The sequence below is a fragment of the Corvus hawaiiensis genome, chromosome 1, assembly GCF_020740725.1.
Source record: "Corvus hawaiiensis isolate bCorHaw1 chromosome 1, bCorHaw1.pri.cur, whole genome shotgun sequence".
Taxonomy (NCBI): domain Eukaryota; kingdom Metazoa; phylum Chordata; class Aves; order Passeriformes; family Corvidae; genus Corvus; species Corvus hawaiiensis.
The window spans coordinates 15,182,760-15,196,736 of record NC_063213.1 but is presented as its reverse complement, the minus strand read 5'-3'; the positions used below and the strand labels follow the sequence as shown (position 1 = coordinate 15,196,736).

At 37.7% G+C, this 13,977-nt stretch overlaps 1 protein-coding gene across 16 annotated transcripts in view; it reads left to right on the top strand.

The window, feature by feature from the left end:
• The window catches only part of SVIL (supervillin), a 100,786-nt gene that overhangs the window by 70,609 nt on the left and 16,200 nt on the right, over positions 1-13,977 (top strand). For 11 of the 16 annotated variants that reach the window (XM_048293946.1, XM_048293912.1, XM_048293963.1 and 8 more), the window contains 6 exons: positions 77-206; positions 4,219-4,296; positions 4,885-4,953; positions 10,607-10,757; positions 13,455-13,538; positions 13,621-13,707. In XM_048293946.1, coding sequence (XP_048149903.1) covers positions 77-206; positions 4,219-4,296; positions 4,885-4,953; positions 10,607-10,757; positions 13,455-13,538; positions 13,621-13,707 — 599 coding nt within the window. The remainder of the gene's footprint in view (positions 1-76; positions 207-4,218; positions 4,297-4,884; positions 4,954-10,606; positions 10,758-13,454; positions 13,539-13,620; positions 13,708-13,977) is intronic. The other 5 variants (XM_048294007.1, XM_048293972.1, XM_048294018.1 and 2 more) reach the window with 2 other exon arrangements.

Genomic DNA, 13,977 nt, shown 5'->3' with positions numbered 1-13,977 from the left:
AACAATAGGGTTATCTTTTGAGGATAATGGGAAGTACAGTGTTTAAAGCTACCTAATGGCATGCTTTTCCTTGTAGGTTGGCATTGCTAAAGAAGAGTGGTGAAGAAGATTGGAAGAGCAGGCTCAGCAAAAAGCAGGAGTATGCAAAAGTGCCTGTCGCTGATCGTAGTGCACAGATGCAGGAAGTTGAGCAGCTGTTGAAGAAGGTATCTCTGTCCCTGTTTGGAAAAAACACCTTGCTTGGAATACTTTTGCTTTTTGAAGATGCATCCAACTGGACAGGCTTGCCTAATATTAGCTGCTAGCTCTTGCTACTCCTCTTGTTGTCAGGCTTGTTTAAAAAACAATTCTCCCAATGTAAGAGATTATTTAATGAGAATGTCTTCACTGTCTTGGGATGTGTATTACCCGTTGCAGTGTCTTCACATCAGGAGATCATGAACTAGTGAGTGGGTCTGTAAGGCTTCTGCAGCATTTGCAGGTATTATTTAAGCCCTTCCTCCCCCCCCCCCCCCCCATCCTCTTTCCATGCCCTCACACTGAAATTGCCTTAAGACTTAGTCCAGATGTTTTCTTAGGTATGGGTGAGTTTGTAAAAATGTCACATTCCTAACACTGTGTTATTTCTGTGCATATATATATATATATATATGGGTTTTGACCAGTAATTTTGGATCCTAGAGCCACTGAGCTAATGCAGGTACTAGAGCATTCATGAGCCATTTGGCTTTTGGTTGTCTTGCATGATCTTTGCTGTTCGTGAATAGCCAAAACTGTCAGGACCAAGATTTTATCTGTGTTATAACAGATAGTGAATAGAGAGGGAGATGGGTAGAAAGGTGTAGAGGAAAGAGAGATCCACATTGTTAGTACACTCTGGTTATGTCTATACATGAGTATGTTATGTTGTCCAGCAGGAGTGGATCTGTAAATCGGAATAATTACTGCTGAGGACCTGCTGTCTGTGCCATACTTGCTTGTTTTGGTTCAGTGAAATTTTGTTTCAGGCTAAATTTGGCTTGGTCCTGTGGCCTGACTGCCTTTAGCAGCAGTGGTGTTATATGAAAATCTTGGAGTGCACTTCAGGGCTTCAGTTTCATCCAAAAGTCTGTGCATTCTGCCTTGTGAGCCAAAGTGCAGAAAGTGAGGATGACTGGGAGATTTGCTTCAAAATGGACTGACTGCTGGCTCAAAGTACAGGACCAATGTAGACTTGTTTCCCTTCTCAGTCAGATAAAATAGGATGTCTCAAAAGCCTTTAATTTCTGAAGGAGTACTTCACAGAGGACAAGTGAAAATGAAATTTGTGTTCCAAAATTTACTAGTGGGGAGGGTAATCTTTGGATCCAATTATTTAGTTGTAAAAATGCTGCTTCCATTAAGTAGTATAGGCAAACAGTAACAAAAAGTCTCCTTTTCCATTAGTGTATAACAAGTAAGGACACAGTCTGTCATTATTGAGGATAAATCTGTGCCTGAACATGTGAGTCATCAATCGTCATATTAACTGGACAGAAAAGAATAAAGATGATTTTTGCAGTTCGGTTTATGGAGTTTGTTCTGGTTTTGCCCTGTGGACTTGTTCAAAAATCCAGCTGCTAGTTTGAAAGATGTCCTAAAGCAAAAATAGTTTCAGGGAGGAAAACAAAATTGTGGTCACATTTTTAACAGGCTAGTCTCCAAAATGACAACTGTTGAGATCAGATAACAAATGTACTCCAGCTAAAGACAATGGGGTTGAGAAAAAGCTTTAAACAGCTGCCAAGACTTAGGCAGAGACAAACCCTTTGTTCTCTCTTCTCACCCCTCAGCACCCATATCCTCCCTGCTGCGTTACCATGTGCAGCAACTTCTCTCAGCATAGCAGAGTCAGGCTTTTGAGGGATACACGCTTTGAAGTGACAGTGCTAGCAGTGGGAGTTTCTGTGGCACTGGGTCACCCACTTTGATAGTTCATATTAGCTCTTGGCTATTTAGAGCCTAAATCAAAGGATTTCTATGTCTGCCCATGGATGAAAACGTGGGTGTATAAGATACACAATTTCATGACCTATATTGATATTTGGGATGCTGATTCATTATGTGATACATGAGAAATAATGTAAACCTTTACTAAAGTGACCACACTACTTACAAGATGCCATGTCAGCTGCCCTTAAATCTAGTAATGCTGGTTTTGATAATTAATCGGTGTGATGGCTGTTATCCTTTGAGGACCATGAAGCACTGTGCTACTGAAGTCTGTTTGTAGAACTTTGAGATTAAGTGTACTTGAGAATCTTAAGTATTTTCTGTTGCTGGATTGCAATAAAAATGCAGGAATTGTATTGATTACTGAATTTTGAGCTAGTTAGACAATTTTCACACATGGCAGTCATGTATCACCAGCAAGGGTGTGTAAACTACTGTCATGCCCTGCTGGTTCAAAATAATGCCTGATGGTTTTAGTTGCAGTATGGTGCTCCTATTAATGTAGTCAGACACCTTTTCAGGGTCTGTGTCTCTCTCTCTTAAAAGGTTATCTAACTTGTTCTGGAGATTCGATTATTGAAGCATAGCTGTATAAATGAAAAGTTATTGGAGTACATTTAGATTTCATGGAAACAACAAAAGTGGAAAGATTCATAGTCTTAAAAATATAGTTACATTAAATAGTGCTCTTTGATCACTTCTAGTCAAAATGCTTCTGTGTGGTGTCTGCATGGTGAGATACTTATCCAAATGTGTTACAGTCATTTGTATGTAGACTAAACTGTAGAAAAACACCATAAAATTCATGGAAAAGCTGACAGAGCAATGTCAAATAGGGGGGAAAAAAAAGAGACTAAGGAATTAACTCAAGGAGATACAGATGAGGGGGGAAGTTGAGATTTACTTGGAGGTCCAGCATCTGTTTTGATGATTGCTGCACAATCATCAAAATTTTTTTGGAAGCTGTGAGACTTCTTGAATTATTTATATATATGGTAAAACATACTTGGACAATTCAAAGAATAGCTCTAACATCAGGGGAACAACTGTACACTGATGAATGTCTTACTGGAAAAAAAAAACCCTTTTATTTGGAAAAAATCTTTTGGATTTAGTATCTTTGTTTTCATTGTTTAAGCTGGGTGGAACACTTCCAGTTTGTTGGATTTCTTCATGAGTAGAATAATTAATTAACTCAAGATCTTTCCATAATATCAAAATAGGAAGATTTACTGGAATAAAAATTTCTATTTTATAGTGAACCATTTTTAACAGAGTCCCTGATTAATGTGATTACCAGCTGCATTGCAGTTGCATTAAGGCAGTGACTGACATTTGAAACACTTAATTCTTACATTAAGTTTAAATTGGAGCTCAGCACTGGTGTTAAAGGCTAGGGCTGAACAGTCATTTCAAAATTACTCAGAGACGAAGTGTGTAAAAATCTGAGAGAGGGTAAGTCCTTGTAAAGTGACTTTTTGGCAAAATATTAGTCTTTTGCTGTGGAAATAGTTTTATCCATTTCATATATGGCATCCACCAAGTGCTTGTATCACATTTTCATCAAAGCTGAAACTAATTCTTAGGCTTCATTTTGAGCCACTCTAATAAGCTGCATTTATCCATCCTCTGTGCCATGTTCCACACTTGCTTTAACCTACAGAAAGGGAGAAGAATTAAAGATGATAAAGCCATGTCTAAATAGCTTTGGGTAAGCCCAGCTCTGGGGCAGGGTTTATTTGTAAGCTGTGTTTAGAATGGTGAACTCACCTTCACTGAGTATTTTGGGCTTAGCACATCGCTCCAGATGGCTTTTGAGTCTCCCAGTTTCAGCAAGCATTCTTTCCTTTAATCCAGAAAATAGATGATTTGCTGTTTAGTAAAAATTAAACTTGCAGCAGAATTATTCACATTGTGGTTGACATGGTTCATCAGTTTAATGGGGCATGAAAACAGAGACATACAAAAATTATCAGCATATGAAAAGTGTATCTTCCAGCTGTGCTGTTGTGTTCTGTGTTGGATTGTAGTGATATTGTTACTAACTTGGATAATTCTTGCATGGAATGGCTTTGGTAAACATGCTGTTATATTATGACAACATTTTTGATCTCTGCTTTCCAGTAGGGAAAACATTTCTAGAAGATTAAAAGATTTAGTAAGAGAGAAGTTATTTCTCCCCCATTTCCATTTCTGGTAGTCCAGTTCTTTTCTAATTCCTTTGCTTTGCTTCTGTCCTTGTCATAGGAACCTGTATATGCTTCTACTTACTCTCCTGTTATACCTGCTCTCCATAAATTTCATCCTTTTCTACCTATTAAACAGGTGAGCAAAAGTCTGCACAATTTAAATGCTCAACAATTTCAAGTAAGCACAATTTAACAGTGTTCTTTAATTTAGGAAATTAATAATCCTCTTAACTGATTAACCAACTTAGTAAATGTGGCTTTGAAGAAACAATGCTATGCCACTATGCTGTGTACTCTTCTTCAATATACATTCTGCTACTGTTTCTCTTATTTTCTAAAAATTCTATACCTGTGTTGGAGTGTACAGGTGAGAAAGTAAATGAAGGAAACATTATTGCATTCATTATAATACTGAAAATTCATTAAAATACTGAAAACTTGTAAGTTGCTTAAAGGGTGTATAAAAGGAGTAGTATGTAGCTACACAGCATTTATTTTAGAATAAAATGCTGTGTACCCTGACTTCCCTGTAAGTAATGTGCATATACAATGCAAGACATAACATCATCTAATTTATTGACTGTAAAAAACCTGCTTTTGTTCAGAGATGACTTTCGTATAGCACTTTTCCCTAGTCCCTGTGTAAAGGATTTTTGCCTTGGCACATCCTGCTTCTATTCTCTGACTGCCCATCTTCCTGCTTCTCTCTCTTTCTTCCTTTAAGGTCTGTAGTACTAGTTTGAAAGAATCAAGTTCTCTGATTTCTGATGACCGTCATCCTTGGAGATGGAAGGTGAAATGCTGTATAAACTTCCTATTTAATTTTTGGAGGGAGGAGTGAGACAGAAAATTACACTCAGATCGATGATGCACATTCCCAAAGCAACTTGTGGCAGTGGAATTAACTTTGTGTTTGCTTGGGAGTAGAGTTCTGCTGCTGTTCCAGTAAATGTTAGAGAAGTTTCATGTGAAGTGTTCCTCAACATCATGTCTGTAGCTCTGCAATTCCATCATAGACAATTTGAAGAACTTACTTATGAGGAATTAACAGATAATGATAAACTTTCTACAGCCAGAGCAACATAACAAAGTTGTCTTTGAGCAGTAGAATAATAGACCTTAATGTGAGCAAACTATACCTGGTTCACATGGTCAGAGGTAAAAAATGCAAAGGCAGAACTGGGGAAAGAAACAAGCTGCAGAAAACCACGAGGGAACAAGGAGAGCTCAGTGGAAGGCCTCAACAGATATATGCAAACCTAATTGTACTGTATTACACCTCCTTGTCCTTTGCCTCTGAGCTCACACCTGTGGTTGTAGTGTTACAAGGAATCCATTGGGTTCTTCATTCCCACAGTCTGTGTTGCATGCAGGGAGCTCTCTGACCAGCATGGGTAATGGCAGTGAATTCAAGGAGCAGGTACTCGCTGCTGGGTTGAGGATGATGAATATGGAAGAGTCTACTGGATATATTATAAACATTTAGGCAACTGATATTTACCATTTTCATGTTCACTTTCATAGCTGTTTTTGGGGATGATCTTTTACTATGAGTTTTTTTAATTAAACATTAAATGTTGGACTGATAACTGAAATGTGTTAGTGTTACCTCTTCTCTATAATTCTGGATTTAATAAAGCTTATTTACTTCAAATCACCTATTAGTTTTGTTGTGACAGAGTTCACCAGCTTTATGTATCTAGAAGATAAACATATAGTCTATCTTAATAATAACCCTCCAGTAATGACAGGAGGGACAGGAATAATGACAGCTTTAATGAGCTGTTCATTCCATCTGTCTTAAAAGGAAAACAGAAATCAAAGTATTCATCTTTCCATTGACTGTGGTGAGCTACATCCTGCTCTCTTAGCAAGCTGCTTCCTTCTAGCACAGTGTCAAGGTACATGCAGACTTGTTAGGGGTTTTTTTCTGGGACAGTTAATCACTTTGTTATTGCACCAAATATGAGTTGAGTGTGTTCTGTTTTGCTCAAACCACTTTTGAACAGAAAGGCATATGTTTGCATTGGAGTTTTCTCTCCACGTTCTCTTATAACAAGGCCCATATAAAGTTGCAGAGGAAACAATGCAGAGACTTTTTACCATACTTGAACAACTGTTGGATTCTCCTTATGCTTTTTTTTTGTTTTAGGAGCTTAAACTAGAAAAGTTACTTGTATTTAAAAAAACCAAATAGATTCTTTTTGAATCCTTCTTTTATGTCATTTATAGCATTGGTTTTAAATAGAACCCTCTTTTGAAAAGTACATTATTTTTTGGTGTTCATTCTTGGTTCGGACTCCCCCAGGTAGGGGCAGTCTTGATCTTCTATATAGAAAACCATGAATTATCTTGTTTCTTATAGTTAAAAAAAAAAACAACCAAACAAAAACAAACCCCACCACACAAAAAGAAACAGCACACCAGCATGCTAACAGAGCACTCTTTCTCAGTTCTTGTGACCTAAAGGGGACACTGCTTGGACTGGAAAATTGTAGGGTACAAGATGGAGCATTGCCTATATGTGGCCTCTTCCTTAGAATGAGCAGGGGAGTGCCTGGCATAACCTCAAGAAATGTGTTGCAGTGCTAGAAAAGATCAATATCATCATCCAGCCTAGCCAAGCAGTGGGAGGAAAGTAATCCCTGTTTCTGACTGTTCTTGTACTGAGTCTATAAATCCTTCTCAGACTAAAAATGGCTTCTTTTAGAAAAACACACAGTCTTAATTCTAAACTGTCAGCATACAGAAAACTCTCAGCAATATTAAGTAATTTTTCACTTGTAAATATTCTTGCTGTGTAAAGTGTAACTCTTAACCCTTTCTCCAGTGAAAATACATACTGACCTGATTTAATCTGAGGTAGATTTTTTAAAAAAAATATTTCAGCCCTTTCCTGAAACCTTTCAAAATTGTCAGCATCCTGGGTAGAAGCATGGAGTCTGGAAATGGACAGGCTATTCCTGTGCAGACTATCTGTTCAGAACAACTTTCCATGGCAGTTTTTGTCTCCTTTTTTTGTCTTCCTAATTGGCTGGGGTTTTTTGTTTCCCTTTTCAAATAACATTTCTCTTAAAATCATGGTTTACCAGACTTTTCTGATATCCCTTTTTTTCCCCCAACCATCTATGTGATTATCTCTTCTATATTTTCACCATTCTTCTGTATGTTGGTGTCATCATGAGGGACTTCTCAGGGGATGAGACTACATCCTTTGTTTTCCACGTTAATGAAAACATTTTGATCAAATTTGGGATGAGTCACATTATTGCATGGTTCTTTTCTGTTCAGAAATAATTTTTCAGTCAGTTAACCAGTTTACAGCCTGTAAGCTGGACTGATATTTTTATATTGCTCAAAAAAAACTGCCTCAGAATGTCATCAGTGATTAACTCAAATATATTAAAGAAATCAGAGGTAACTGTATTAATATATTTAATCATACTTGAGCTCATCAAACTTACCATTTTGATTAAACCTGTTTTCCATAATGCCATGTGGAATGGCATTAATTACGTGCCTGTGATTTGATTCTTCATTGATTGTCTTTGCAGCAGCCTTTCCATGGGTGTCTGGAACAACCCACAGCTTGTGTGACTTGTTCCTACATGCTTTAGCTTTACTTCTAAATATTGTCCACATCTGAGCTTTTATCCTCAACATTTTCCCATTTTCAAAGGCTTTTATAAAATTCACGCTTGTGTTTTGGGGAATCTTTTCCAGATATTTTGTCTGAGATATCAATGAACACATCCATGTATTGTCCACAATAATTTAGAATATTTCATTGAAAGTAACCACCTTTTTGATGAAAAAAAATGCATTGGAACTGTTTCACTCCTAAGTTCTTATGTATTATTTTTATTTATTCTTGACCTACTAATTCTTGGTTTGACTATTTAACAGTTGCAAATTTGAGATTGTTCTTTCATATCATAATTTGGCTTTTTTTAATTTAAAAATAAAATTTGCACTTAGAAGCTTCTTGAGCTTTAACTTTCTTGACGTATTTTCTCCCAGCTAGAATGTGCTTTGACCAGTTAATTCCTCCACAAATGCTATATGTGGCAATTCTGAAAGCTTTCTAAACTGTTCCCAACTGGCAGGTGGATTTTTTCTGAAATTTCTTTTGACAGTTGCATTGGCTCATGTTAGCTTTCTAGCTATAGAAAATTACTCTTTAGTTAATCATGGTATATACTTCTGGTTTTCATCAGGACCATTAAGGGAAATGAAATTGGTTGGGAATTTCTTGGTGTCTATTTAGTTTATAATTTTTTATTTCATTTGTTCATTAATAGATTAAGGTAGGAGTCTTCATGCATTAGGAAGATATTTACTATGGAATTGCTCCAAAGTCACATATGCATCCAGTCTGATTTATTTTTTTTTTTTGTCAGGAACTCCAAAAATATTTTGCCCAATGGAACAGATTGAAATCTTCCATTCAAAAAAAAAAAAAAAAAGTTTCTTTCTCCTGTCAGACAGCTGTTTTCTTTTATCCTTTGGCACAACTCCAGAATTACTGACAGTCTTTTTTGCAACTCATGTGTGTAGTGATTAACACACATACTTTCCATGTCTGCATCTTCAGAATTTTCAGTAGTTCTATAGACCCTGAAGCTTCAGGTATTCGCTGGAGACAAAATCCAAAATTAAGATCCCTGTAAGTTTAAAAACACAAAACCAAATCCATATGATTTTACTTCATTCTACCTCTCCCTCATTTCCCTCATATTGTAATGGAAGTCAGCATCCTTACTAAGTTAAAAGTACTTGTTTTGTGTATGAAATTTTACTTGTGGCTTCATTAGGTATTTATTAATTTCCTGCCCAGGTCTTGTTGTGATTTTTTCTGCCAACTTTTCATCCCAGTGGTGGCTGTGCTGACACTGGAATGGGTAGAGACTGGAAGAAATGAAAGAGACTTCTTCAGTGTTTCTCTTTAAAGCATTCAGAGGCTTTGACAGATGAGGAAATGATACTGAATACACTTGCATGTTGTTATTTCTGTTGAACATTTTGGAGTTCTAGGGAAAAATCAGAGTTTTTAATCTTGATCATCATGGCTTGCAGTCTTATTGTCTGGCTGCCCAGCTCTCTTTCCTGATAAATTGAGAGGAAGTGTTACTGCAGAAGGCTGCAGAAATATATGGAACAAGAGGGAAGGAGTGGAGGGCTCTCATAGCCCTAGTCCTTGTACAAACCATTTCTTGGCTTGTCTTCACTCTTCTGGCTGATGTCTACTGATCCTGGTAAATGCTGAAAGCTACAAAGTCTCTGTATTAGTGTGTCCCCTGCAGTCACAATAGTTTTATATAAAATGACTTATTTATGTAATCTGATTGATTTTTAAGAAAACAAAAAATATCTTCCTTGTATCTTGAAAGGAGAAAAATGTTAATGTTCACGAGCTTTTGTATACTTTTGCATTTCCTGTCTGGTTCCATGAGCTAGATCTGTATTAGAGCTTGAGATTTTCTTTTTTTTTTTTTTTTTTCAATTCTAGCAGCTAGGTTGTGAAGAAAAATGATGAATAGCATGCAACTTGGAAGTAATTCTACAGTTAACAGTCCCATGCACTAAAAATACTTCTATGTTTTATTTCTGTGCAGTATAATCCCTGAAATGTTGATACTTTTCAAAGATAAGTATATTAAAGTAATAGTCCTTTGGCCTGACCTAGCTACAGCAGAGTATGTAAATTCAGTTTCTTTCCTACTTAATGTACCATCATCAATCCTCCTGTGTGAGAAGGGCACTAAGATAGTGCACCTTCTGCTTCTAATCACTCCAGCTGTTGGCTGCCAACCTCTAAAGCAAGAAAGGAAAGCTAAGGGTGACCTAGGGAAAAAAAAAAAAAGAGGGGGTAGTAGAGATGATCACAGTCATTGGAAAAATATTTAGTGGAGCAAGCTGACTTAAGAACTAAAGTCAGCAGCCTCTGGAGAGGCTGCTTATCGTGCCTGGAGAACTGAGTTACTGTAAAAGACTGATTAGGAATCATCCACTGAAGTTACACCACTTCATTGTTATTTTCTGTGCCACCTGCAGATTTGCACACTTAAAAACATCTGCTCATAGTCAGTAGTGATCTCACTTGTGTAGCAAGTCATGCTTCAAAAGAACAAGGTCTGGAAAATGATTTCATACACAGAGTGAATGGTTTGCTTTGCATAGAGGAGTGCCATCTGCCCTGGCTGGTAGTCTCAAGAAAAGGTCAAAGAGCACAGAGCAAAACCTTGCACTCACAGTGTAATGGGGCAGCAAGACAATGAAGCATCTCAGGGTCACTAAGCTGTGTCTGACTTCACTTCAGTAACTTGGTCTCCTGCTCCCTTCCCTCTGCATCTGGCAGTTGAAATGTTCAGCCAATCTTTAGCTATGTCCTTTTTTTAAGCAGGTTTTTTTTTTTAAACAACTCTTTCTCTATTTCCTCCAAAAAGCAAAGAATGGCAGATAACCACGAGAGCCAAATGACCATTGAAGAGAGGAAACACCTGATTACAGCTCGAGAAGAAGCCTGGAAGTCCAAGGGTAAAGGAGCAGCCAATGACTCCACACAGTTCACTGTAGCTGGCCGAATGGTAAAAAAAGGTCAGTGATGAAATCATCCCAATATAAGTAAGACACCTCTTATCTGTCTAGTCAAAATAAAGTCCCACTAAAGCTATGCAGAAACAGCATCCGTATTTAGCAAGAGGAGGACTGTTTATCTTCGACGGAATATCATGTCATGAGTTGTTCACTTCAGTTTCTTTTGGGCGTGGCATTGATCCATTTTGTTCTGCACTGTGGCGCTGCCATCCACTTATTATTGGGTTCTGTCTGACTGGTGGAAATCTATCACTTGAACATGTGTTTGGGATATATGTTTTGGTTTTCCCTCTAATACAACTCACAGGGCATAGCTGGATTATTCTTTCTTATTTATCCTTCCTTTGAAAACCCAGCTGCACTGTCTAGAGGATAGTTGTGAAATCTAGTTGTTTCTGTTGCTGGCTTTTCCTCCACTCCTAGGATCACTGGGAATATTTAGCAAACAAGTATTGTTTTTATGGATGCTGTCTTGGACAACAGCTTGAAAGTGTTATGTTTGGCTGAAGGTTCCCTGGTTCTGCATAAAACCACAGAGTAGAAATGACGAGGGAGCAATGTTGACTTTTCTGGGATCTCTTGAATTCAGTCACTGTTTCCAGATCTAGTCATTTTTCTAAAGTGGACAGGAGTCTCTGAAGGCTTTACATGGTAGAAATGCAGCTGTTCACACAGCATGCCTGGGAAGATGATAGCTTTGGGAAGAAGGCACCTAAACTGATCTTTTGTGCTTAATGAATACTAGACTTAGGGCTGTTACAAGAACTTGGTTATTAAACACAACAACAATGAACCTTGAGTTAAATGACAGCCATTTAAAAAAAAGTCATTATAGGGAGAGGGCAATATTGCAACAGGAGTAACTGCTTGCAATCCAAGCCACAATCTGTTGGCAAACAGCTGAACAGTATTAGGAATTACATCTATTAGTAACATATTTTAGCTGCTGCTTACATTTTACATTATTCTGCTGCTAGAAATGTCAGTGGTCACTATTTAAAGAGTAAACTATTTTGGAGGATCACCAAGAAAAACTGTTTAGTTATCCACAGACTTGCTTTTTGAGATTGTTTTTTTGTTTTGTTTTGTTGGTATTTTTTTATAAATAGATTGGTCTTTGAGAAGGAAAGGAAGGTGGTAGCATTTGCTCTTCTTAATTAAAAAAATTATATTGAAAGGATCTCTTTAGGTGCTATGATCATGCTTTTGAAGAAGCAAGGTAATGCAATGACAGTGAAATCAATAAAAGTAATCTAAGTGGGATTTTAGTTAGATGTGTACTGGTTTTATATCCTGAAAGAATAAATTACCATTATGAGTTTTTGATTTAAGAGATTGTGAGAAAGCAATGCAAAATAAAATCCTTGTTATGTGCATGTGCACAGATGCTGTATTTTAATTGCTTGTTATGGCTGAAAATTATTCAGTCCTAATTGGAAGGTGATCCTTTTCTAAGCAGTTCTCAGTGTGGTCTTGTGGATTATGTCCTGGTAGAGCTGCTTAAGAGCTGTGTCCTCTTGAGTATGTCTTGAGGAAGGCTTTACCCATTGGCTTGAAACCTGCTGGAATTTCGAGTCTCTTATCTAACAGGGGAAAAAAATTGGTTGTGGAAAAGATACCTAGTTATATTGCAAATCTATCTTGGTGTTTGACAATTATGACAATTATGTTGCTAGGACTTGCAGTAAAGATAGTGGAAACATGGTTAGTATATGTTCTCCCAGCACAATATTGCTTTAACCTGATCAAAATAACTAAGGGCTTAAACTTACATGGCTCAGTAATTAGTAAACTGGCTAAGTGAAAATAGATAATAGAGAAGAATGTCTGTTTCCCCATTTACTGAAAGTCTAGGCTGCAAAAGTTAATGGGTACAATTCTTTGCCTCAGTTTGCCTTTCTCCCTAAAACCCATGACTCCTACGGAGTGCATTTCTCTTACTAGAGGAGTGTAGATTCATATGAAAAGAACGAAACAAAAATCATCTTTATTTTATCCACTGGGTCCAGAATGAATTCCTTTATGATAGTTACTGAAAAGGATGGAGGAGAGTACAACAAAAGGCAGGAGTAGTGCTTGATACGGTGGGGATTCTAACTTCCATTTCTACTTCAGTTTCTATGTGTTCTTAAAAACCCAGCAGGGCCCAGGAATTACTGTGAAATCCAGGGACAGCATTCACAAGTCAGACGCATCCTGCTTATGTGTATTAATAGAGATGTGCTTAAATTTTAAAAAGGGAGTAAGAGGGTAGTGGAGGTGAAGGTGCCTATCAAGATCTTGGTGGCTTCCCTGCTAACCATATCTTTCTGTTCAGAACACTTCCATATTTTTAAAATGTAGCGTGTGGTACAGCTGGAGCCCAAAATATAGACCAAGTGAACTGCTGCTACCTTGAGAAGGAGCACAATTACTGTATTCCAGAGAAAGCCTATATCTTGTGTTAGCTTGCTTAGAGACAATTGGAAATGAAGCTTTGTCTTGTGAATGGGGTGGTTTCTGAGGCTGCTGTTGATTAAAGGAGCAGGCAGGGCCCTCTGCCATCGCTGCTGCTGGGGAGGCTGGGGAAGTGTGCCGGCCTGTAGGAAGTAGCCAAGCTCATCTGCTTTCCCCAGATAGCTTCCCTGACATGACATCACTGTTGGAAACACAGGCTGACTCTTGGCTGCATTTCCTGTGTTCTGTGTCCCTGTGCAGGCCTGGCTGCTCCAAGTGCACTAACACCAGTAGCATCCCCTTTCCGGCAGAAGTCAACCACTCCAGTTACAAAGCCCTTGGAAGGTAAGGAATAAAAATGGCTGAAATATGTTCAGGCTTATTTACTTCCTGTCAATAAACAGGTTTTACTTTCTGGTTTGCTTAGAAATTGAAGCCAGGCCTGATATGCAGCTGGAATCAGATATGAAGCTTGACAAGCTGGAGTCGTTCTTGGGAAGGCTGAATAACAAAGGTTGGTAGAGTTACCAAGGGTGGCAGCGTATCCACTCTCTGACTTCAGTAAATCAATTGAAGTGCCCCTTAAAAAATAACTGGTAGCAGAAACAAATACTTCTTTGCTCAGACTTCACTTACTGATAATTTTATTTTTGTGATTCAGTCTTTGCTAAATTTTAAGAAGAAAAGCCTTTTGCTATTGTATTACAAATGTACAATAGAATAAATCAGAGATGCCAAAATAACTTTATTTCTCTAAAAACAATGTAGACATCATTCTGTAGGA